General features: G+C 36.2%; 1 protein-coding gene across 2 annotated transcripts in view; it reads left to right on the top strand.

Moving 5' to 3' along the window:
• Positions 1-27,480, top strand: part of ABTB3 (ankyrin repeat and BTB domain containing 3) — a 228,120-nt gene that overhangs the window by 185,423 nt on the left and 15,217 nt on the right. The window contains exons 5-12 of one of the 2 annotated variants that reach the window (XM_026694971.2): positions 5,265-5,430; positions 6,956-7,045; positions 12,812-12,913; positions 16,152-16,245; positions 16,346-16,481; positions 18,709-18,747; positions 19,078-19,298; positions 23,105-23,283. In XM_026694971.2, the coding sequence (XP_026550756.2) occupies positions 5,265-5,430; positions 6,956-7,045; positions 12,812-12,913; positions 16,152-16,245; positions 16,346-16,481; positions 18,709-18,747; positions 19,078-19,298; positions 23,105-23,283 (1,027 nt within the window). The remainder of the gene's footprint in view (positions 1-5,264; positions 5,431-6,955; positions 7,046-12,811; positions 12,914-16,151; positions 16,246-16,345; positions 16,482-18,708; positions 18,748-19,077; positions 19,299-23,104; positions 23,284-27,480) is intronic. The other variant, XM_026694970.2, reaches the window with a different exon arrangement.

The raw sequence follows: 27,480 nt of genomic DNA, 5'->3' as shown, positions 1-27,480 counted from the left end.
TTTCAGTTTCCAAGCAGCCATCAACTCTCTCACACACTAACAGGACGCTAGCCAGATGAATACCGGTGGATGCTGGTAGGCAGAGGCACAATTCCTCCTCCCTTTTTTTCCTCCCCAAAAACTAAACCTGATCACATAATTTCGTAGTGAAGCACGGGATATAGAGCTAGTTCCTAATATATGCAATTACTTATTTATTTATTTATTTATTTATTATTTATTTATTTATTTTATTTTGTCAAGCGATTATAAAGTAACAGGTATAAGAATAAACATATGAATACATGAAATGGATACATATAAGAAAAATAAAAAGAAACAATAGGACAGGGACGGTAGGCACGTTGGTACTTATGAGAGCTTGGTGTAATGTTCATATTCCAGAAATCCCTTATTCAAATTTAGGTCTTTTATTAGAATGAGACAAACTTATTTTCCACTGATCATGATGATGTTGTAGTTAGAAGCTGGCCGTTGCAATAAATTCCGAGTGTCTTTGTGCTTTCTGACAAATGAAAGGAAACTGTTTCAAGGGAGATTGGCCACTCCTCAATCAGGAATGCAGCATTGCCTTGCTTTGAAGAGACAGTCTATGTTTCTTGTTCTTCCCTCCCAGCTGTTATCCTATTGTAAGCATGCTGGTTTGATAAAGAAGTCCAAATGTTGCAATACTTGCCTGCCAGCAGTTTTAAAATAATACACAATTGCCACCATGCTTGCACGTATCCTCTCTTTTTCATCTTTTTTTCTCCTCTTAACTTGGTGAACAGACTTTTGTGTTTAGGCCCAAACATTTAGGATCAAAACAGTTGTCATTGGTGGCTAAATACTGATTGTCTGGCAGTTGTCTATGCTTGGGTATTGAACAAGAAGACCAAATCCCGAGTGGTTTAATAGTCCATGGAGGAGTTACCATGATTCTGTCTTAAACCCCAGATAGTACAGTTAGTAGAATCTGAAGGTAATGGATCAGTGTGTTTTAGATTTTAAGGATCGAGCAATAAACTAAAATAACACAGAGCCAAATAATCTAGTAAAACAAAATAACTTTCTCCAAATTAGTTTCAATATCCCCCTCATACACTTCTCTCCTTGAGTGTCCTTGTCCACATCTCGAATTTTGACTAATTCTCTAATTTCAGCCATGAGAACTGCAATAATTAGGGACAAAAATATCACCCCAGCATGTGGCTGTAAACAAACTCCTTGACAACCCAGCAGTATCTGATGCTGATGATTCCAGAGGATGAATAGGATTTGAAAACTTACTTGATAGGAAATTTGTCTAGATATTCTTATGTTTCATTACCCAGCCTGACATGCAGTTTTAAGCCTTTCTGAATTGAATCAGTATGGCAGGTGAACTGAAGCCGTTCCACAGACTTCATTTCCCAAATATAATTTACTTCCCCAAACAGTTTTGTCCTACCAGAAGAAACAAGATATCGGTGTATTTCCTTAACTTGTATGTAGTCTATTAGCTGTGTTAATTTATTAGAAATTATGTTCAATGCTTCTGGAAGGCACCAAGTTGGGAAAAATATTGTATGGAAGCAATCTAGTGCATCATATGTACATCGTCTTGTAGGTCACTTAGGGTCTTAAAAATAATAAAGATTTTCTTTCATTCTGTTGCAATTTCCCTGTATAGGTCAATTATAGTTGTCGTAAGAATTAATTTAAACGTTATCTTAGCTGCATGTTTCTTGACTAGGTTGACCTATCCTACAGACACCTGTCCATATAGTTAGTTCTGGCCCTCCAATATCGCTTAGAATTTTGCTAGCAATGAATGTAAGCTTTATTCATCTCCCTTTCTACACAACTGATCTATAGCAGTTCAGTCCTTCCCTGCAGTATCTGCCACCATAATAGCTATGCTGCCACAGATAATCATTGTAATAATCCTTGATTTACAACTTTAATGGAGCTTGTCCATTACAGTTGTAAGTCAATCATAAAGCAGATCATCACATGATCAGAAGACTGGGCTTGTAAAGTGACTACCACAGTAGTAAAGTGATGACCACAGTCAAGCAAGCCCATTATTTGCTATGATTAGGCTGAGCCTGGGGGGGGGGGGCATCCTCGAGTCCTGCTGTACCCACAAGAAATCTAAGTCGAGCTCACCTTGAATTCCTTTGATTCTTCTTGTTGTGCCATATCCATCATTGGACGTTGGCGATCATCCTGGCAATCCTATTTTTATCAACAGCCACACGAAAAAGTGCTGCTGAGTTTTGTCTAAACCAGTCCCTTAGATTTTGAAGCCATGATGTTCTTCTTCTGCCCTGACCTCGTTTTCCTTCATTCTTTCTTTGGGGGATTAAGTGAAGTATGCCGTATTTTTCTGGGTGTCGCATCACATGTCCAAAATATTCTAACTTTGCTTTTTTATGGTTTTGATTATTTCCCTTGGTTTTCCCAGGCAGTTTATCACCTGATTCTAATCTACCACCAATTTGCTTTGACAGTTAGTAGATCAGATTCTTGTAGAGATCTTAAGCATGCAATAAACCTATATATTCATTTGAACTAAACGGTTATTTGACTCCTGGTTTCCTGCATTTAACACACTAGGGTGTTTCTACTCTTTTCAGTATCAGAGGTTGATAATATAAACATCCATTATTTTTGTGTGTGATGTGATAGGATTTCATAGCATAGGAGTTTGGGAGGCAGTGTATACTTTCATAACAATGTTTTGGAGTTCTTTATTATCACTCTGTTATAACTCTGTCCTGTTATCACAGTTCACTCTGCTTTGGCAAAGCCAATGTTGAAATTTGGTTATCCTTTGCCTTGTGTAGGGGTGATTCTGTGGCTTCAACTAACAGGAAAAAGTGGCTCATTTTCCTGTTAGTTGAAGTTTTGTTTCATCTTATCTCCCAACATCTCGATTCAAAACAGCCTCTTCCACTGTATTATTCCTTCACTTCAATAGAAGGTTAATATTTTATTGCTGGAGTGCCCAATGTATATGGATTGTTCAGCAATTATATTTCTTCTCCTTTACCAGCTACTATACTAACACACAATTATGGTTTTAATTATTGGAGGAAAAATAACTTATATGCTCTTACATATATTTTTTTCATATAATATTTGCACCAAAACAAATTCCTTATGTGTCCAACCACACTTGGCCAAAAAAGAATTCTATTCTATTCTATTCTATTCTATTCTATTCTATTCTATTCTATTCTATTCTATTCTATTCTTTCACCTTTGGAAGTCACAAAGGCTTTTTAATGGCAGAGAGCAAACAATAAACCATTTTCAGACTTCAGCACTTTTATTTACATTTTTGTAATCAACCTTCTCCAACATGGCTACCTTCATATATAGATATGATCTGCCTTTTAAGGGTGGCTGAGATTTACAGTGACAATAATTGCAATTCTGCTTTGTGAGGATTCACAAGATAAAAATTGTTCATGGTATGGAAAGGCCCAGTGACTGTGAAATGTCAAGGCAGGTAGAGAACTATTTATATTTAGCAACATATAATTACAAAATGTATGCTCTAGGAATTCAGATTAAGGTCAGAAGCAATCCTAAATCCAGATATTATAAATTGTCCGATTTTGAAAATGATCAGGGATAAGATGCAAAAGTAGCTATTAGAAAAGGAAACAAAGATTGCTTTAAAGACAATGATTTAATTAGACCAATTAAGTGCTTATGAAGTGATTTGCACAGTTACAGTTTTACATCAACAGTCCATCAGTCAAAATGATTTTACAACATCTAAAAAAAAGGGAAAGAAAAAAATGGCCCTAAATTGCAGTCCTTGATAAACTGTAGGAAGTCTGCAGAACTGCAAGAGGGACCCATCAAGTGCAAAACTAATATTAAGGTGCCTCAAGGGCTTTGCAAAGTCATGCTGTAAAGAAGAGGGAACAATAACACTGGATCCCATGTTTGGTATGATAAAGCCTAGCTGTTCATATTTACCTGGTTTCATCCTGTTTCCTTCCTTTCATAAGAGATAGAAAATAAAAGTGACAGCAACCAAGCAGACTTTATGTTAACAGACTTGATGTAATTTATTATGTTTATTGGGGAAAAAACTGTTAATAGAGGTCAGATCTAGAACAGTCATTAGAAATCAAAGGAAATAGCAGTTGTATATCTCTAGAGCAGGTGTGTGAAACTCAAGGCCTGCATGCCCCCCCGCCTCCCCGACTCCATTTTTGCTGGTAGAGGGCTAGCAAAACAAACTAAAAGCAAAACAAAACAAAAGGAGAAATGTTTTCCCTTTTGCATTTGAGCATTCAAGAAGGGACAGGAAAGGAGAAGGGAATAAGGAAAGACAAAGAAAAAGAAGGGAAGATGGGAAGAGAGCAAGGAAGGAAAAAGAAGAAAAGAGAGAAAGGAAGACAGAAGGAGAATGAAGAGGGAAGGAAGGAAGGAAGGAAGGAAGGAAGGAAGGAAGGAAGGAAGGAAGGAAGGAAGGAAGGAAGGAAGGAAGGAAGGAAGGAAGGAAGGAAGTTAGTTAGTTTATAATAAGAGGGAGGGAGGGTCCAAGTGCTAAGTTCTACCTTAGCACTTGGCCACCACAGGTGCACCCGACATGAGTGACGTCAAGTTGGCCATGCCTACCCTGGCCACACTCAACCAGGCCACACTCACCCCACCTCCCTGAGGTCAAATACAATCCTGATGTGGCTTTCAATGAAATTGAGTTTGACACCCCTACTCTAGAGAGTCACTGGTTGGAGATACTACTTGGCTGAATGCAAGATGGAGATTTTCCTCCACTGATGATTGTCTATCCTTTAAGTGATACCATCCTAAATCTACTTCTTTTTCATCACATCAAAAAAAAAGTGAGGGAGACTTTTTCCAGCTCCGGGAACCAGTATTTTATGACTGAGAGCCTCCCCTTTAGCCCAAATCTATTTGACCATAGTCTCTGTCTATTAGCTCTAATCTATCTGAGTTCCTGCTTTTTCTTGACAATTACTGGGCTCCTTTAAAATTTAAGTAACAATCAAATGTCATAACTGCAATTCTATATTAAGGGACAGAAACTTGAGGCAAAAATGTGGCACACCTGTCTAGAAGAACCTGGTGGGAATAGTTATGGTTTTGGGGTGAGATTTCCTCTATATATATCATCCTTGACAATTCATTATTTAGGTTGTTTGTTGCAATGGCAGTGTATGTCATTCAAAGGCACAAAATTTGGCAGTGGAAAAAATGAATGGCAAAATTCATTTTTTTGAAATAATTCTCTAACTCTTTTCTTCTATTCGCAGAATTGATGACTGTTTCTGTGCTTCTCGGAAACTGGACGCAGTGGCCACAGAAGCAAAATTCAAGCAAGACCTCGGGTTCCGGATGTTGACCTGTGGCCGAACAGATCTAGTCAAGCAAGCCATAACTTTGCTGGGGCCCGATGGAATTAACAGCATGAGTGAACAGGTATAAAGAATTATAAACCATGTAGAAAAACAAAGACTTTGCTTTTAAAAAAAAAGAAATTAAATATTAATTTTCTGAACATCTTGAAACAAAGTGCTTAAGGAAAATGAGTTCCTTTTACTTGGATGGGTTGCTTATGTGGGGAGTTTATTATAGACATATTTATGATCAGTAATTGGTAACGTAGATGGAACGCTGACTTAAAATAGCGCTTGGGAGCAACTGTACATCCCTTCTTTGTAACCACTGAAACTCAAGGAATCTCATGGCCAAATAACAAAGGCAACATTCCCTGCTCTATTTTCACCATAAAGAATTAATACGATTGTAAACACCATTCATATTTGCTTTTAAAATTTCTAAAGAAGCAGAACAAAAATGGTAAGAATCCCAAAACATTTAGGAAAACTTAGTCCTACCAAAAAAGAGAGTTCTCTTTGCAGAATGGAGGAAAATTACTTTTTCTTGCTCCATCCATTTGTTCTCTCTCTGGTGCATGCACCTCTCTTTAATTCAAACAAATGAACAAAAATTGAATTTTTTTTCTTCATTCACATTTTTGTGTAATGATTAACTCTCCCTTCTTGACATTTGTGACTAATGTTGTCAAAGAAACATTAATCACAAAGGATATCTTGAGGAGCCGCACGGAGTATTTCAGATTAATATAAATTTGCAGCTAGAAGTCTCTGTAGTGAAGAGACTAGTTAATCTAGTTTTCCTCCAAACAGGGCAGTATTTCCCTAGAGCGAGGAACTCTCAACAGAGCTACCTGGCATTTCATTTCAAATTAAATCAGTATATATTAAAGACATGCATACCGAAGCTGCTACTCCTCCAATTGCAGTTAGTAGTTTTGGCAATTAATATAAAGTTCCAGTCTAACCTGTTAAAATAAATAAACCTGTTAAAGTCTAACCTGTTAAAATAAAATAACCATATAAAATTGATGAGAGACTGCTCTACTAAATAAATGCCCAGTATTTTATTCTTTGTAGGTAACAGTAGAGTCGAGTCCAGAGTCCATAAAGGTCTTGAGATTAAAATCTTCATCTTGGCAAAGAAACATTAATCAAAATTTACTAAACAGATTTTTAAAAAGAATGCTTTACTGGCAGTCCTTGAATTTTAGCTTTCCTTTAGTGACTGTTCAAAGTTACAATGGCGCTGAAAAAGTAACTTGCAACTAGTCCTCATGTATCATCGCAGCATCTCCATGGTCCCATGAGCAGCAAAATTCAGGCACTTGGCAACTGCCATGTATTTACAATGTTTGCAGAGTGCTGGAGTCATGTGATCACCATTTGTGACTTCAGAGCTTCTCAGAATTAAATAATATCAAACAAAACTTGTCTGAATTAAATAATACCTTTGTGAATTGATTGGTGTTTGCACATGGTCTAGTGTCATGCTTCTTGTATTTGAGCCCTGGTCTGATTACTAGGACATCACCTTGTGATCCTGAATGAAAGATCATAAATCAAAGACTATAAATTAGTGATTATGAATACTGCTGTCCACACAGGGTATGACTCCATTGATGTATGCTTGTGTGCGGGGTGATGAGGCCATGGTCCAGATGTTACTGGATGCTGGAGCAGATCTAAATGCTGAGGTAAGACTATTCTTATGATTGCATCTGTTCTGAGAAGACAGGTTAAAAATGCAGGAAGCCAACGTTAAGGGCACTCATGTTTTAAAATGCCACATGACTTTGTTAGAACAGCTAAAATGTTAAATCCAGATTTAATCTTTTTCTGAACTATCTTCAGGAACATTTTTAGCTCTGATGCGTGTTGCACTCCCTCTCTTTAATGATGGTTTTTGCATACAGGAATGAAAAATAGAATCCTTGAAAGCCAAAAGTTATTGAGCAAAACAGCAATGCTTATCCAGCAGTGACATCAAGGCCTATTACTTCCTGGTGCTAAACCCAGGCCCCTGTTGCAGTAGTTCTCCACCTGTGGTCTGTGGATCCCTTGGAGGTCATGATGTCATCACAGGGCATCTGCAAAAGCTTTAAGAAATATTATGATTAAAATCTTGAGTTAAGTCTTGGGATTCATTGGACATGGTCTGTGGCCACAAAATGGATTTTAAGGGGTTCTGTAGTGGAGAAAAGATTGAGAATCACTGCTCTATGTTATCTTCCAAATGTATCACTTTATATTATCCGTATTATTATTTAACAATCTTAACATTGTAGTTCCTAATTTGTTAAACATGTCTAGATTCATCCAATTTAATTTAATTTTTTAAAATTTACTGCATTATCATCTTCTAAGATTTTTTGATGGTTTTATAGTAAGCCAAAACCAAACAAGCCAGAGGTGGTATTCAACAGGTTCTGACCAGTTCTGGAGAACCGGTAGCAAAAATTTTGAGTAGTTTGGAGAACCGGCAAATACCACCTCTGACTGGCCCCGCTCCCATCTATTCTCTGCCTCCCGAGTCCCAGCTGATCGGCTTCTTTGGTTGCCCTGCACAGGAGAACGGAGCTGGAAATCAGGTTAGTGGGGTGGGGAGGGAATGGGGATTTTGCAGTAACCTTCCCCTGCTTCACCCACCAAGCCACGCCCCCAGAACGAAACAAGCCATCTTATATCTTAGCATGATATCCAAATCAATCCAACCTACTTTGGGCTTTAGACTCCCCTTCTCTTTGATTGAGCACTTCATTGAAATTTCAAGTCCAGAAATTTTAAGCTTGATCAGTTCGCTAAGAAGTAAGGCAACAGAAATCTTGCTGGTGGAGTTGTGGTCACAAGCTACGGAATTTGTCTGCATCAATATTATTATGGAGTGATAGCTGCATGTACATGATCTGGTATACATACATCTTTGATATAAGCCTGTATTTAAACCCTGGCTTACAGTGGCTTAAACCCACTTCGAGCTCCTGAACAAAAGGTGGCTTATATATTAGTGAATCAATCAACAAAACTATGACATTTTATTCAGCAGAGAGTGGACTGAACTAGCTGGGCAGTCAGTCAATAAAGAGATGAATAAACAATAAAGAAGCATCTCATAAAAAGCATATTCATCCTGACTCTATGTTACTAGTGTCAAACATGGACACTTACAATAAGACATAAATGAAAGTTAAGTCACCACAAAATGAGATGTTTGAAGAAAACTGCTGGAGTGAGCAGAAGAGAAAGAATTGTCATAGAACTACATAAGCTATATACAAAAACAGCAAATAAAGTGGTTTGCTCACCTGGAGAGGAGATCATGGGATACTATGCCATACAAGGCATATACAAAAAGAGGAGAAGGTCAAAGAACACGAGGTAGACCAAAAAGAAGATGGAGAGACAACATCAAAGAGACACTATAACGACATCAATTAACAAAGGTTGATGCTGCTAGAAGAGCAAGAACCAGTACATTTTATTTCTTCAACACCTGAAGCAGTAAAAGAGGAAACAAAGTATAAGAGAAGGAGGAGGAGGAGGAGAGTGGATTTGTGGAAAAGGGACATAGTATTCTGCCTCTTTTCAACATCCAGCTGAAATGAGATGCTCTTTCTTTTCCAGTCATCATTTTTGTCTATTCTGCTGCATCCTGTAGAACAGTGGCCTTCTTTACAATCTAATCATTTTTGTGTCCTTGTTCACAATATAAATAAAAGACCATATGAGGAGGAACTGATAACACAATTTCTTCTCCTTTATCAAAAGTTGCCCACCATTCTACTTGTAGAGCTCCTGGTTACATTTGCCAGAGTATAATTTGGGACAAATCTTACAGAATCAGTTTTAAAAAGCCCAGAATTATTGGGCCAGGATTAAAAAACATGATGCAGCATTTTTTTGTTTACTTTTTAGTTTGCCCAAGGCTACCCACAATACAATGAATGAATACTAGCTTGTTTCAGGGAAAATTGTGCTTTCTATTGCTGATAGTGCAGTGAAAACAGCAAGACTTAATAATGGGAGATTTATTAATCTTTGATGGCTTCACAAACTTTAATAGGCTGTGACCATTGTAGACAATATCCATATTAAAATAATATATATTGAAGGCCAATTGAAGATAATTAAATAGGGTGTAAACATAAATTTCATCATACAAGAGGGTACTGAAAAACAAATAAAGAGAATAGAGGAAAGGGTGGCTGAAGTTGATTTAACCATGCTTTGTTGTAAATCATGCTTTGCTACTTGCAGAAATTTTGATGGAGAAGTAGGATAGGTTAAGATTAGGTAAACACGGTTGCAAAATTCTAAAATAGGACCCAGTGCATGACTTTTCTGTTGCTCTGCTAAATGTCTTTGGTTTGTTGGCAGTTGTAAATTGATGCAAGCTGGTTTGTCATTGGTTGAAATATTTAAAATCGTTTTTTTGTGATCTTTGTACCACAGAGTCTCTGGTGGAATGCTTCATTAGGAAATGGAGTCAAATTGGGATAGGAAGAAGAGTGCCTTTAAAAAATAGACAAGATTTTCTCTGCTGTGAAAAATTGCTACAGCAATCTGAAAACCATCACCTTTAAAACTTCCTATAGTATTGCATTGCAATCCATGCTGAAGCAGCATATTGATATCAAACAACCTTGTCATTAATTGTTGTGGGATATCTGTAATGGGACAACATTCGTTTGTAACCTTCAAGCCAACAAAAGCTTATGAGCAAACCGTGTCATACAAGGGATTGAGGGGACATTTGTGTTTCCTTGGGGCTAGTTATAAAAGGAACAGAAATCCTATAGCTCGGTGATACCAAGTACTAGTTATAAAGTCTTATTTATTTGTACCAAAAAGGGGGCAGTGGATTCTGAGAGAGAAGAAGAAGAGCCAGTTTGGTCTAATAGTTAAGTCATCAGGCTAGAAACCAGGAACTCTGAATTCTAGTTCTACCGTAGCCATGTAAACCAGCTGGGTGCCTTTGGGCCAGTCACTCTGTCTCTGGATTATGGAACGTGTTGTGGAACTTTGGAAAGTGATGGAATAGATGTATGATTTTAACCTTTGTTAACACGGTATAAAGTTTCAAGCTGGCAAAATCAGAATTTGAAAAAGTAAATCTAGGGTGCAGCCAAAAATATTTTTGTTAAAGAAGACAGTACTACTTGGTTTTTTATATTGGACTGGCTCTTTATTTGTACACAGGAAAGTTTAATGAATATTATCTCATGTAGTCAAGATTTCATGCTATGTTTAAAACCTGAGCTATGCATTATGATATTAGCTTCTTATATGTTTTTGTTTATTTGGTTGTGGATTAGGATTCTTTTTAAAAATAATAATAATTGTGAGATGTGAGGTACAGCAATTTATCTTTTTTTTTGAGTTTATGAGATACAGCAATTTATATCTTTTTATGAGTTTATAAGATACAGCAATTTGTCTATTCAGAATTTCAGATACCTCTGCATTATGATGTTACTTCTTGTCTTGGAATAGGCTGAGGTGCAGATAGCAGATATTATTTCTGCTACTATTATATCGAAATGTTTTCATATTGAGCTGGTGAGAATTTTGTGTGAGAACTAATTTCCAATATATAGACACTAAATTTTACAGTGTCTTTTTGATTTCTTGGTCTAACCTTAAAACACTCTCAAGTAGCCTAGCATGAGACTTTTCCTGTGTAAAGCTGACATTTGTAGGTATTCTTTTTTACATGTTCTAACAAATAATAAATTACAGCTAGTATGGTGCTGTGTTTGACAAGCTTACAACTAGATAGTAAAAGATATCAGAGTGTTTTCCTGCCAGCAATGAAATAGCGAAAATTACAGAGAATCTTAGTTTAAGATTCTAAACTTAATTTAAATCTGCTGAAGTCCAATCCTTTTACTGGGAAAACTGTTTAGCCGATGGCAGCAGCTACTGGTAAATTTCAAAAATAAAAATAATTAATTTGAAACATCTCATATAGATTTAATTGATTCAAAAAGAGTGATGATGACAGCGGAGGCAGGAGTCACTCTCTTCCCCTCCCTCGGCCCCCTGAGTCAACATCTTTTCAAGGAATTGTTTCAGTGTCATATTAAACCATCTTTAATTTTAATATAATTCACAATCCTGACTTTGTAGATATATGTTAACTTTAAGTTAAAGTTAGCTATTATATCCTTAAAATTAAGGGTAGTTTGAGGTTCAGCCTGCAGAATGCAGTATGGCAAAGAGCTGGGAAAAATGGGAGAAGAGCCATGGAGTTACGTATTTAAATCTGCTGAGTCAATCCTCTGCAGTTTAGGATGAGGCAGCAGAAAGAAAAAATATAGACTGGCACTTCCCCTCCCTCCTGTCCTCAACCAACATCTTTTCAAGGAATTGTTTCAGTGTCATATTAAACCATCTTTAATTTTAATATAATTCACCGTCCCTGTCCTATTGTTTCTCTTATTCTTCTTTTATTTTCTTATATGTACCCATTTCATGTATCCACAACTATGTATACACTTATACTTATTATCTTGTAAACAATTGGCAAATCAAATAAATAAATAAAAAATGAACCATGACTAGTTTAGACAGCACATTGAACCAGGGGTGGGATGCAAATATTTTTACTACTGGTTCTGTGGGTGTGGCCAGATGGGTGTGGCTTTTTTTGGAGCACTTCCCGCTCTTTTTTTTTTGCTTCCTGGGCCTCAGGCGAAGCCTACTCTGGGCCCGTTTTTGCTCAGGGAAGCCTCCTGGGTGAAGCAGTAAGACAGCAAGGGGGATCCCGGCACAGCTGATCATCGAACAGCTGAGCGTGGGGAGGGAGGGTTCAGCCGAATAGTAGCATTTTTTATCATCGGTTCGCATGAACCGAGTCGAACTGGTAGAATACGACCACTGCATTAAACGACACTTCTTCTAAATTTAAAGTAGGACTCTTTCTTTCTGTCTATTTAATAGCAGGAAAAGGGTGTGTTTGAGACTAGGACTCTCAAAACCCTTTTCTTATAATGTTGTGTCTAAGTCAGGTCATTAACTGATTTCTGAGGAACTTATAGCCTTCAGGCCCACTTGCTTTGCTTGAAAGGTTGCCCAACATTGTATGAGTGTGATTATCATACTTTGGGAATGAGATGGAGAGTAGCATCTCCCTTCTTTCTGTTTGTTGGCATATAGTTTGAATCTACTGATGTACACATGTGATCATCAGATGAATACTCATTGATTGTAAGAATCAAGCTAGGCCTTTTGATTAAAAAGATCTAAGGAAAATAGTTAAGAAAGTCTATTTTCTTGCCCAGTAAAATTTTGATTAGATTAAAAATAAAAAAGGGTTTTTTTTAGAGTTTCTTTTGCATGTTTTCTTTCTTTTCTTTGAACCTGAATGTGTCAAGCATTCTGGCAAGTTTGTTTTGATTACACATACAATGGCTTATGCTAAAGAGTCACATATAAAAGAAACCTACTTTATCTGTTTATAGGTTGTCAATACTCCTCATAAATATCCATCCGTCCATCCTGAGACCCGTCATTGGACTGCCTTGACATTTGCTGTGTTGCATGGACATATTCCTGTAGTCCAGGTATTACTGTATTTTCCTTTTGCTCCACCTCATAATTTATTTCTCATGGTTAGCTTTTAATTGGCAATCATTCCATACTTGGCAGCCATTTTCATTTTTTGCTACTTTTTTTCTTTGCTCTGTAGATATATAATAACTCTATTATATACAACTATAAGTATAAGGTTGCAGTCTTAAGTATACTTATTAGGAAGTAATCCTCATCGGATAGCTAGAATTAACTCTGAGAAATTTGCATGCATTTAAGAGCTATTTTATAATATATTATCACATGATAATATATTACAAAAGAAAGCTTCTTTTCTTCTCCTTTTGTCCAACCTCATTTTAAAAAACCACAGCAAAAAGAATAGACATAAAACAATAAATAAACATGGAAAGAATAATACTGTAGGAGTTGAGGGACCACATAGAGTTGTTTTGGGGCTCTTCATCCAATGAGTTTCATTGACTAAAACTTTATAATTTCTTCATGCTAGCTATATAGAACAGGTTAATGGTATTCATGGATGTCAATTCCAACTCCCAAGTTCATAAGACATTTAAAGTGATGATAGTTTCATCGAAGATAAGTTTATCAGTGGTTATTAGAAAAACTGAAAAGAAAGTTTGCTGTACCTCTAATTTGGGGGGAAGCAAAAAATGACTTCTCTATGAAATCCTGCTTTCTGAAACTGAAAAATGGTATGGTATTGGTCACACTCTATTAGCAAGACTCAGGAAGAAAGTTCTTACATTATTTGTAGGTTAAATATCAGTGTGGCATTATGCCCAGTGACCATTCTAGGTGTTTTTCAGCCTTTCTTGTTTTCTGTATTATTTTTTTTGTAATTTAGAACACAATAGATACTTCAATGTCTGAAGTTATGCTTTTCACTCACCCACTCCTTTTGCATATATAGAAGTTAACTAAACCAGCAACTGACATTACTTCAATGTTGGTGACAGAACAGTGTCTTCCATCTCACTGGAAGACAGCAGTCTAGTGCCCTCAACTGCATCTGAATACAACATAATTCTAGCCTCTAATAGGAGAGAATGGATTTCAAGTTTAAGCAGAATATCTGGAAGGCTGATTGCTGCTTCTCAGCATCTGTTGTCTCACATTGCCTAATGGCAGTGCTGTTTTTGATGGAACCAATAAGGAAGACCAACTACAAGACCACCATAAGATGCTATGACTGATGCAATCTTCAGTGCCATTTATTATTGCTCTCTCTTTCAATAACAGGATTCCTTTAACAATGTAGTGTCAAGCACATTATACTTTTGTGGCTCCTAGTCAAGTGATTTAAATCCAACACAAGACTTCTGAAATAAAGAAATGGACATTATCCATTTAAAAATGGATACATTGAGGAGATTGAGTTCTTTACTAGTGATAATGTACATCAATGTATGTATGAGATAATGGTAGCAGTTAGCATAGCTTTGTCTCTGAAACAAACTAAACCAATTGTTTGTTGAAATGTTGCCTTTGTTGAATCCTTTTTTGAAATGTTACAGATTGTGAAACTAGTATTGGAAAGACCAGGGGAAAAGCTCTGGTTTGAGTAATGATTTATATAAATAATGAGAAAACCCTATCCTCTTTTCGCACTAATGATATTACCGAGTTGGATAATGAAACATCTGCAAGAAAACAAGTTCAGAGAGCACCAAGGATCCCACAATTCAACCCTGAGCTACAAATAATTTCTTCTATTAAATCAGAGTTGTTGGGATGGGACAGTTCCTTTGGCAACAACAACAACAACAACATGGAATGGTTGGATAATTTCTTTGGCATCCTCCCCTATAATAATAAGATAAATATAAGCAGAAGATTGGTCTTAGTTTGGATAGTTATATTTCTGAATTTTTGGATTGTTTTGAATGGATTAACGTTGTCATGATAGAGGATATATGGTGCCCTACATCTATAATACCATTTCAGGTTCTTGCAGAGTGCTGTCATATTCTTCAGCTGGTTTTTCCCCCTCAAGCCTCAACATATTCAGTTCCCTCAATCTTTCCAGTGTCATAATAATTTGAGCTGACGTTTCTGTGGTGGTGAAAAAAATATTCAATTGCTACCATTTGGTATGTTGCCTTCTCAAACCACTTTAGGGCAATTTGTGGTTGTACTGTAAATTACTGTTTATTTTCATGATAGAATCCTCATGTGTCTGCTCCTCCCAAGATATGGAGACACTAAAGATTTTCTATTTCTGAAATTCTTGAACTTCTGATCTGTGGTATTTGTTTTAATGTATAGTCCATTCCAAATATCCCAAATCTCTTAAGAATATGTCATTCTGAGATCTTTTAGGTTTCTCGTAACATAAAAGTCCATTTATTGTGTGAAAATGGAGTATTAGGTTATGTGAAAACAGAAGATGTATGGCTGAGCTGCAGTTTCTAAGAACTCTCAAGAAAGGCAGTTGCTCATCGACTTTACCTTCACTGTGAAAACACAACAGAAAGCTTTGGAGAAGCCAATCATAAGCCTGCTGAAGCAAATATAAATCAAGTTGGGGGATTTAGAAGGCAATCATAAGAGAAAGTGGAAAGTTGACAGTGTTTGGGACATTTTTGAAGAAAAAAAGAGAAGGGCAGTTCCTTTAGAGGCCATTATTTGAAATGACTGTCTAGCACCAAAATATTGCACATTTACTATTGTGCAGTACTCCTGTCTCAACAATGGTACAAACAAAAAACAGGTGTTAGAAAAAAAACTGCAAGCAAGTTGGATAACTCAACTGCATGTGTGTGTGGGATTTTACAATTCATTTGACACCCAGCATTAAAATTCAGCTATTCTTATCACCTCTTCCCTTGATATTTAATGCTTTCTTGGTGGCAACCAAAGATGACAAGCATTTTGTTTTGTGACCTGGCTCCTACTTTGGTGCCCCTTAACCTTGGACTTCTCTACTTATTAGTTTGCTGTTATCAGATCTGGACTAGAATATGCACTAAGTGATGGCAAAGAATTACATCACTTTGTTGGTTATCTGTTGGTCATCTGGAATTTTGCAGCCCATATGCAATAGCTGTGTTTATGTCTTTTGCAGCATGCAGCTGCTTTAGCTTGCACAAGTTTTGGGACTGCAGATTCTGGCTAAGGATGATGGGGCTTGCAGTAAAATGGATCTCAGCATTGGGTTGAAGAAGGTTCTATACTGGATGAATATTTTAAAGCATTTAGGTTTTTTAATGTTTTTTTAAACAAACAAACAATGGATTTCTTTTATAGTTACTACTGGATGCAGGAGCCAAAGTAGAAGGTTCTTTGGAACATGGTGAGGAAAACTATTCAGAAACACCCTTGCAATTGGCAGCAGCTGCGGGTAAGGATTATCTTATCATAATATCTTAGTTAATATTGTTTCATTGAAGAGAATAAGAAGAAGGCTTTTTTAAAAAGCTTTCTTTGTTACTGATTTGTAGGAAATTTTGAACTGGTTAGTCTGCTTTTGGAACGAGGCGCTGATCCTATGATTGGAACAATGTACAGGAATGGAATTTCCATGACTCCACAAGGTGATATGAACTCCTTCAGCCAGGCTGCTGCACACGGACACAGGTATAATTGGTATGCTTTTAGTTAAGTGTTAAAGCAATGTTTGAATGGGATATTTAAAACATTTGAGCTGCAATTCTTGTACACTAAGATTCACATATATACATTTTTCTTAAACATTTTTAACAAAATAGATGAATGATTATTGTGAATGATTATTGTCCACGGAAACTAAACAAAAGTAAAGAGATAGTATGTATAACAGTAATAATGCAGGAACAGACACCGCTGAGATGCAGATGAGTGGCAACGAGTTACAAGCTGGATGTTGGTATTTAAACAAGTTAAAAATCAGGATAGCCTAGAGTCAGGAAAAATATTATTGTTCAAGCAAACTTTTAGCTTAAATGCTTAAAATATCTATTTTACCCTTTAAAATTCCTGCCAAATCAGATAATGTGTCCCATTTGAGGTTTGAGGGGCAAGATCAATTTTTTTAAGTGTAAGGTACTCATTTTGCTCCTTACATTATCTACAAAACAAATACAGGCAAAAAAATTTTGGCTGTACCCTCTTCTGTTTTATTTTGATATCAATTCTGAGGCTACCAGACTGGGGATAAAGACAGAATTGACCTGTAGGCCACCTCAAACCAGGATCTATCTAGGACAGGCCCATTTAGCTGTCCAGATTTTAACAGACTTGTGTCATCCCATGCTAGGGTCTGTGGTATCTAGGGTTGATGGGTTAGGAGACAAAAAAATCTTGACAGACATAATTTTCCGTACTTGATATTTGTTCAGCTTTATAACTCAACTGCTCTATTACCTGAAATAACATTGTAGCAGTACCTTTCAATGAGATTTCAATGAAAGGCAAAGACAAGTATTTCTGGAGTAAGGACCATTGCAGTAGACAGAAGTCTCAAATATAATCCTAGTTCATAGATGTACAACTCATATAAAGCATCAAGAAAGGAATGTGAGATACAAGGTTTTCTCTGGAAATAGATATTCCAGATATTCTTCAGTATAAAGATCTGGTGGAATCACAAGGAAAAACAACAGAGCTGCCAATTTTATTGCCCTGGCAGTATACAGAACCAATGAACCACTAATAACAAAAGAGAAAAAAGTAAGAGACAGCTTGTGAAGAAAATAAGATAAGTTTAAGGCAGGGAGTAAGCATGTGTATATATGAATCAGAAAGGCACAGACACATGATTGTAAATCACCTTGATACTAAGCGCTTAATGAACGAGGTGTCTAAAAATGCCATTAAATCATACAGAACATCTCTCAGTGCTGCTAAACCCAGACATCATCTTTACACTTATAAATCATTCCTTGATGATGGATGATAAATAATCATGTGTAGAATTAGAGAGGAAAGGTTAGCATTTCTGTATAAGGGTCAAGAAAATACATAAACTGAAGGTGCAAAAAAAAGCCCATTGAAAGGCAACTGTCGATGATTTATTTAAGAATTGAATAAATTCTTAAGAATCTTTGCCACCACTTCTAATGTTTACCAAAATCTTCTTCCATTATGCCCTTATATCCTTTAGCTTTAAAAATTCAGGAACTGATTTCAACGGACTATAAATTAAACACGTCATTATAGTGATATTATAATATCACTATAGAGATTTATGTAGATTTATGTAGATTTAATATAATATATAGAGATTTATAGTAATATAACTATAGAGATTTATGTTCTTTTGAATGGGATGCACTTGGACACCTTCCCAATTGGGATATACAGTTGATAGATTAGCATTACCTTCCAATGATTGATGCCATCCAGATAAGATGAATCACAACTCTCATAATTTCAACAATCCCAGAACTCTTTTGCAAATGGCTGTATATTTCCATTATAAAAATAAAGATGGATGGAGGGGATGGATTCTGTTCAAATTGGGAAATCATATCTCACCTGAAGTTTGGATGGAGAAAAGGTTAGATCTGAGACAGACTTAGTCTTCCACTTGATGAATCTGTCATAAATCTAGTCAGCCAGATGTTGAATAAAGAACTCATTGTAGAACTCTTTAGCTATGAGTTGCTGTGAACTATGACATATTTAGCTATGCCTGTCATCACCTGGAGAATTCTGGATTGCAATTATCAGAGGTGTCAAATGTTTTCTCCTCTTATTGCACAGTACAATAGACACATTATTGCAGATAGCAAAATAAACACCTTCCTCCCCGTCTAAACAAACATAGAGATACATACACTCAGCCCACTTGCTTTGGATACATTGCTTATTCTATCCTCCACAGGACTGAACATGCGCAGCTAGCAAGATGTAAGCATATCAGGTAGGTGGGAGGTAAGGGAGATGATACACGCTGGGTTTCATTGCTTGTTTCTAATTATTTGTTCATTGGGAGCAGCTCCATTGAACATTAATGGCCTTTGGATGTAAGCCTGTTGATGGACAGGATATGGGTTTTTTGAATTTTAGACTTGCTACTATAGCCTCATCTACTATGCTGAAAAGAAAATACTTTGTTTACTATATCTTGTGCGATGAATTAAGCAGAATTAGTATTAGTCAGATGGCTAGTTGTCTTGTGTTTCACTGTTAACAATTCCCATATGGTGCCCTCTGCCCTTCCCTTTTCTGTCTTTTGGCTTGTGATTGACAGGAATGTGTTTCGTAAGCTTCTTGCTCAACCAGAGAAGGAGAAGAGTGATATCTTGTCCCTGGAGGAGATATTGGCTGAAGGAACTGACTTAGCAGACAGCACGCCTGCTCCTTTATGTGCAAGCCGCAACAGCAAGGCCAGACTCAAAGCTTTGAAAGAGGCAATGTATCACAGTGCTGAACATGGCTATGTGGATGTAACCATTGACATCAGAAGTATAGGTCAGTTTGGGTTTTCTCTCTCTCTTTGTCAGAAAAATGGTTTGATGAAAGAGAGCCGTGTCTATTGAACTGACAATTTTTGACTGCTCCAGAGTTCTTGTCAAAGCAGAAATCAGGCAACTGATAAACATGTCTAGGAGTACTGGAAATTCAAGTGTTAAAAACAAGTGTTTTAAATCATTATGGATTTATTATATGAGAAAAAGTACCGCTCCCACTCCATAAATTTGTAAATATTTGTATTGTTATGAGCTTCTGGAGCCAAAATGAAATACATTTTGCTCTTGGCCAAGAAACCAAGAGTAGTTGAGAACATTTTCATAATCATGGTCATGGCAAGAGGAAAGATGTTAGGTCCCACCCAGTAGATAAAGGAGTTGAAATAGACTGCTAATTTCTTCCCTTGGCCCCCAAAAACGTTCAGCTCAACTAGGGCTTCTGGTTCTCTGGTTTGAAATGCATATATCTGGAAATAATCACAATAGGTTTTAGCTTGTCTTGATATTAATTTTCTGAAAAGACAGAAATCAAATGAATTTAATAGCAATAGCAATACCATTCAGACTTATATACCACTTCACAGTGCTTTACAGCTCTCTCTAAGCAGTTTACAGAGTCAACATATTGCCCCTAACAATCCTCATTTTACCGACCTTGGAAGGATGGAAGGCTGAGTCAACCTTGAGCCTGGTGAGATTCAAACTGCTAAATTGCTGGCAGTCAGCAGAAGTAGCTTGCAGTACTTCACCACCAGTCTCATTAATAAATTGAGTAAAGAATTGTGGTCTTCAATATGTTGCTGAACTACACCTCCCAGCTTTCTTCACCATGTTGGTTTTGTATCCCATAGATTGTAGCTCAGCAGCATATGAAGGGCTTCTGGCTACTCAACCCTTTCCTCATTAAAAGTATTTTAAAATAAATAGGTATTATGCATGTTTTTGAAAAAGATTATGCTGGTTTCAGTAGTACTACATAGCATCCTTTTTTTAAGCAAATGCCCCAGCCTATCCTAACAGATGACAAACCGGGGTACTTAGTAGGTAGTAAATTTCTGGGAGAGGGATACTTTGGCTTTACAGTGTAGAATCTTTCCACAAGTAGCAATTCAGGTTCAATCCAGTTCGTCTTTGAAGAGCAAAGAAGCCGATTTTAACCCTGGAAATGAAGTTGACTAGGAACTGCTAATGAAAAAACAAAAAGCTTGAATGGGCAGGCTGGATGCTTGGACAAAAACAGATGCTGCATATGACTAAGAAATACAAAGAAGACAGCTGGGAGGAAGAAAAATAGTATATACCCATTTTCAGAGCAATGATTTTTCAAAAGATGTGATATATGAGCAATTCAGAAATATCCATATATAGTATTTGTTAAATGCATACATTATCCAACAGCATCAATAAGTACCCTAAATTACATGCCTATCAGAAATTATAGTTATTTTTGCACTGAATTTAAAATACTGAATAGGCCAAAAGAATATTAACATTAGACATCTTCCCTTATTATCATCAAAGAACATGCTGCTGATGCTGCTCTAAAATCAGCTTTCTGAATAGCAGCATCTCAGAATTTCTGTTAGATAGTTGAAAATTCAAAGGTTATTTTGGTGAACAGGAAACTGGTAGCAGAAAGGAAAACAGAGCTCTGTACATTTAGTCCTGCCCTAAAAGTTATTCCAGTTCTACTGCTGCTGATCCTGGGACGACTCCTACTTGTCAAAGAAAGCTTCTTAAAATGGGGAGGATTATGGTGCCATTTGGATTCCTGATAATTTAGGATTCCAAACTGTGACATGCCACCAATATGGGAGTGACCTTGCTTTTCTTTGCAACAACAGAGAGAAGTGGCAGAAACAAAGATAGAGGTGAGCAATGTGGCCCCAAGCAGTGCAAACTTCATGTGAAAAATTATCCTGGCAGATAGTAAGCAGTTCTTACTACTACGAAAGAGTTATACAAAGCTTCAACTTCTTATTTGGGAAGATCCATATTTCCATTCTTAATTCTCCCATGGTTACCCAGTACTTCCTACACTCATTTTTTTAACTGCAGAAATTCTCACTTTTAAAAAAAATGTGTGGAAGTGTTGCTTAGTTTCTGCAACTTACAATTATTCTCCCATTTCTTTTTGAGAAGTGCAATTCTGACATGGGGCAATTATACTTCAGGTAGGTAAACATATTGTAGGGTACCATTTTACAATCCTGTCATATCTTTTAATTGTCCCTCTAGTTAGGACTAAAATATTTTTCCTCATCAACAAAACTTTCTGGGTACATGTCTTCAGAACAGTGAAATAATAATGAAATGGTGCTGTTTTATCATTGTCATTGCAATGTGTTTTTCCTAATTAAACCAGCTATTTTGTAATCAGCTCTAACATGTTTGACGTTCCATAGAGAATTATATTTAAATTAATAAACACTTAACAACTGAGATTATGTTTTTCAGATGGCTGCTCAGGTAAATAGAGTTTTACCATTTAACAGCTGTGTGGAAAAACATAACTTGATTGTGTAGAACAGATTTGTGAAGAGCAGATTTTCCTATAGTAGGTTCCTTCCAGATATGGGGTCTTCAGTTCCATTAATGCCCCAACCAGATAATTCTGGGAGTTAAAGTCTACATAACTGGAGGATGAGATTGGAAAAGACTGCTATTAAGAGTTAATTATAGTGGTCTAAATTTATCTCCTATTTGTTGGATCCAAGAAAATGGATCGTACTATCATGTATGGTGGACTTGTAGGAAAGCCCAGGATTTCTGGCATACAATTCAGAGCTGGTTGGAGGAAATGGGTGAAATCAAAATTGAATATAAACCGGAATTCTTCTTATTGGGAATTAATGTTGAGAGATACAATAAAGATATGATGTATCTAATAATACATGTGATTACGGCTGCAAGAATAGTTTATGCTCAAAAGTGGAAACTTAAGGAAATTCCAGATGAAATGGAGATAATTAAAAAGATATGGACATGCGCAGAAATAGACAAATTAACACTGGAACTAAAAAATAAAGATGAATCTGAATATTACAAAGTATGGGAAAAGTTTTACCACTGGTTGGGAAAAAGGATGGACTTAAAATGTAAATTAAAATAAGATAAGGATGTTAAGATCACAGATTAGGGTTGATATTGTTGATACTGATATATATATTATGATGTATATATTATGTAAATATGTATTATTTACTATCAGAAATAGCTATGTAGACAACCAGATATGTCAGGATGATTACACCATGTTCAATGTTTTAAAATGTTTTCTTTTTGTTTAATAAAATTTTTGAATAGAGAGAGAGAGAGAGAGAGAGAGAGAGAGAGAGAGAGAGAGAGTTAATTATAGTGGCATAGTGTTTAGAATGCAGTATGGCAGGCTAACTCTGCCCACTGCCAGGAGTTCAGTTCTGACCAGCTGAAAGGTGACTGAGCCTTCCAACCTTTCAAGATCAGTAAAATGAGGACCTAGATTGTTGGGGGCAGTATGCTGAGTTTGTAAACTGCTTACAGAGGGCTGTAAAGCATTATTATATATGTCTTATTGCTATAGTTCTGGTGGGTTTCCAAAAATGAACAGTATATCAAGAGGGGGGGGGGGGTTGTGTATGTACGTATATTCATTCACACACACACACACACACGAATATATATATATATATAGAATCCATGTGATTCTAAATATATATATATTTAGAATCACAATCATAAGTTAAAGGCCTTCATATTATAATATTGATTCTGGTTGTTTTTTTTACAATCAATAGGAATTTGTGGAATACTTTTTGTTTTAAATAGGTGTTCCGTGGACTCTCCATACATGGTTAGAATCTTTGCGAATTGCTTTTCAACAACATAGAAGGCCCCTTATCCAGTGCTTGCTGAAGGAATTTAAATCTATCCAGGAAGAAGAATACACTGAAGAACTCATCACACAAGGATTGCCTTTGATGATTGAAATCTTGAAAGCAAGTAAGGTAGGTGACACTATGTATCATTTTGCAGCTCAGATAATAACAATTATTTGTAATGGGCTTTTCTGCTTATAAAGCAAATAGTTTATAGAGAAAAACAGAAGCATTATAAATGCAAAGAAACAATGAAATGTAACAGTAAAACTTTCACCATAATACTGCCATTTGAGGTAGAGCAATCTTTATATCAGCAAACCATCAAGTTCTACAATTCAGGGGTAGAGGAATCTTTATATCAGCAAACCATCAAGTTCTACAATCCAGGGAAAATAGGTATTTTAATCAGAAGCAGATTAGACAGTGCATTCAAAACACTCTGTTCAAGTATTCATGCTTTTGTGTTACAGATTACACTGCCTTGTCTTGTTATCCTCTCCCTTCCTATCCCTTATTAAGTAACACTTATTTTGTTAGTAACACTTATTTGTGTAATACACCTTCAAACTGAAATTGCAAATTAGTTTCAAACTATGATCTGCAATATTGGTGTAGAGAGAAAGCAAACCCAATTGGTTGCCAGTTTGAATGTAATGGGGAACAATCCGTGATAGCATAAAAATAAATAATGAAGAGTATACAAGAAGAAGAGTTAGGGGGGTCATGGAAGCACTGTTCCATGAATGGCTTCACATTCAATGCTATCCTGTTCTGGTAACCATGGATTATTGAGCAAGTAACTCTTGGATTGATTCACACAACATCAGAAGCCAACATTTAATCACTCGTGGCTTTCTTCCATGTGCCAACCAAACCCCTGAAAATTAATCCAACATGCATGGCATTTAGTGGGTGTGAATAGACATGCCTTTAAATGGTAAAAGTAATTAATGTTAATAATTTGATGTTAAAAATCAAATTCTCAATAATATACAAAAATTGTAATAATTTTGAAAACTTTTAACTCCCAGACTAGAGTACTAGATCAGAGCTGGAAGATATAGCAGTCTATATCATTGTGATTTAATTCCTTAAAAGGAAGATAATAATAATTGAAGTGCATATTTGGTTTCATAGCATTATTTTGATAAAAAAGATCTGTTTTATTTGAAATTAAATCAGCTTTTATCTAGATTCTTCATGACTCCTTTCAGCCAGATAGATTTTTATGGTCTAGTGACTATTGTAGCCTATATATTACTTGTCATCAATGTCAGTACTTCTGTATCTAAACAGTTCAGAAAAGCCAGGATCTGCAATCTTCATAAATGTGCACCTTGCATTCTCCATATGAGAGACAAACATCAGGTACACTAGTGTGGCATGTCAATATACTCATAATTAACCAGTGTCGCATAAAATGATTGATTAGCATGGTGTTGTCTAGAAACTAACCTTGGATTTGATGGATTTGCATTGAAATCCTTACAAATAATTCCTTCTAAAACATATTTCATCAATGGGTTTACAAAGACCCCTTCTGGTTTTGGTTGTTTTTTTCTACAGAAAGGTAAAAATTACCTAAAATTTCCTGAAGAACCAAGAAGTATTGATTCTGTATCTTGTGTGCCCTCTTTTGATCTGACACCCACAAACATTTTCCTGGACCTAAGTTTTTGAGGCAACAATTTTTAAAAATCTTTTAAAAATCAAGTCTTGGCATTATTCCCAGTAACTACTGAAAGACATTTTATGTATCTCATTTGATTAATGGTGTTCTCTTTGGAAGAGCTACAATTTAGTTTTGTCAAAATCAAAACCTATTTTGCTCATAGTTGACATTGCCTCTGGCTGTTCACGTCAACATCTTAGATTCCCTACTTACATATATTGACTAGTATTAATGATGTATTGGATTTCAAAGTATTATTTAATCATGAAATACTGATACTGGAAAATTTCCCCAAAGACAGTTTGACAAGTTTGGGCAGTCCTTTTTGTGTTAATAGAACAGTCTTAATAATGTCTACTTAAAATCTACTTTATTAATTGTATGGCATTATAACAGAATCTTGAAAGCCTGACAGAGATTCCTTTTTTTCCTCTTATGCTAATAAGAGTCAAGGTAGGGCAGACTTGAATTTCTGACTCAATCCCTCCTCACTTCCAGATCTAAACTGATATTTTTTTGTAAAAGCTGTTGAGATCTTTCTTCAAGGTCACCTTCATACTCCTCTGGGTGCGGCTGGAAGAAGATGACAATCACACTGCATGACTTATGACAAAGTGAAACTCTTAGAATCATAGTGATCAGTAATTTCCCTTTCCCATTTTGTTTTTATTCACATATGGATGGATTTCTCAAAGACAGGAAGAAAAAAATGCATGTCTCATTCCAGTACATAATGCAGTTTTCTTATAAAAATTCAGCAATTGCTCAAAGATTAAAAGCATGTTCATCTGAATGATATTTAAAAAGGTGCTGCTGATATCATCATCATTCTTTCATCCATTCATTTTTATATTAGATGGCTCATACTTCTTTAGTTTATAACCTATCTTTTTGCTCATTTTTTGCCCATTTTTGAAAAAAATAGTTTAGTCTTGACAGAAATAGACAGAACATTTTCTTCAGCCTTTTGTCTCTCTCTAGTTTCATCAAATCATGGGCACCCAAATTAAAAGAACTGAAAAGCAATTTGCTTTGAATGACCATGGCTGTCTATGTTGTTAGGACAAAAGTAGGTTGAAAACTATGATATGATTATTTGGGATGGTTATTGCATTTGGATTCTAGTTCTTGCAGTAAGAATGCCTCATTTATAGAGCAGAAGTTTCCAAGTTCATAACTTCAATGAACAATTCAGCAATAGAGAGTTATTTTCATCCATCTTGCTGCAACTGTTGCTTCTTCTTTTACTAGCTGGTTAATCATTTGAATTACTGAAAAGACTTATTGTTAATATTGTATGGAGTGTCAGAGAGAGAGAGAGAGAGAGAGAGAGAGAGAGAGAGAGAGAGAGAAGCATTATCATGATGGAAAGGAATCAGGAAACCAATTCTAATGAGGAATAGTTAAAGGAACTGGGGATGTGTAGCCTACAGAACAGATGATAAGGAGAGATATGAAAGTTTTTAAATTATTTATTTATTTATTTATTTGATTTGTCAATCGCTTACAAGATAATAGGTATAGGTATAAACATGAGTAAGAATACAGGAAATAGATATGAATAAATGGGGACAATAGGAAAATGACGGTAGGCACGATTGTACACTTATGCATGCCCCTTACAGACCTCTTAGGAATGGGGTGAGGTCAATAGTGGATAATTTAAGGTTAAAGGAGTGGGAGTTAGTTAGAAGATGTAATAACAGAGTCAGGTAGTATATTCCAGGCATTGACCACTCTGTTGCTGAAGTTGTACTTTCTGAAATTAAGTTTGGAACTGTTTACATTGAGTTTGTATCTGTTGTGTGTTCTTGTATTGTTACGGTTGAAGCTGAAGTAGTCATTGACTGGTAGGACATTGTAGCAGATAATTTTGTATACTACGCTTAAGTCCAACCATAGGCGGTGTAGTTCAAGGTTGTCCAAGCCCAAAATTTCAAGCCTGGTGATATAGGGTATTCTGTTGCGAATAGAGCAGTGCAGTACTCTTCTTGTGAAATACTTCTGGACTTGCTCAATTGTATTAATGTCCGATATACAGTGCAGATTCCAGACAGATGAGATGTATTCAAGTATTGGAATATCTGAAGATATTGATATCTGAAGAACTGTCCAATAGAAGCAGGAACAAACTTATGATGTATTGCCTCAGAGAAAACATCAGTATCAGTGGATTGATACCTATGAGGAATAGATTCAGCTATATTATCAAGGGAAACCTCTTGTCTGTAGGATCTAGTGAACTAGTGAAATAGGCTACCAGATGAAGCGGCACCAGTTTCTTTACCAAATGCATATTTCTTGGGGTTGTGCTGCAGCAGTGGAGGAGAGACACAGATTCCTGGGAAAAGATGCAGCTGCTTTAAGGAGTCACATGTGATACATGAATAAATGTTCTCATATGCTTCATAGCACTGTTTTTCCTAGCAATTTGAAGTATGACATAGCACTTTTGTGTCTCTCCTTGGCAGCTAGCCTCCAGTGCCTGGTGCATGAATATATGTTGTTAATCCTGTTTTTACTAGAAGTGCCAGAAAATGAACATATAAATTTACAGTTTTATTGAGTTGTGAAGTTGGCTTAATTTTCCTCTGAATTCTCAGCTGAAAGGCATAAAAACAGATTTGCACTATGCGGTTATATTGGAGTAT

This window comes from Notechis scutatus, chromosome 6 (assembly GCF_049901735.1).
Source record: "Notechis scutatus isolate UNSWTSFEM ecotype Mainland chromosome 6, rNotScu1.2, whole genome shotgun sequence".
Taxonomy (NCBI): domain Eukaryota; kingdom Metazoa; phylum Chordata; class Lepidosauria; order Squamata; family Elapidae; genus Notechis; species Notechis scutatus.
Note: the sequence above shows the minus strand (reverse complement) of the source record. Positions and strands in the feature narration are given on the sequence as shown.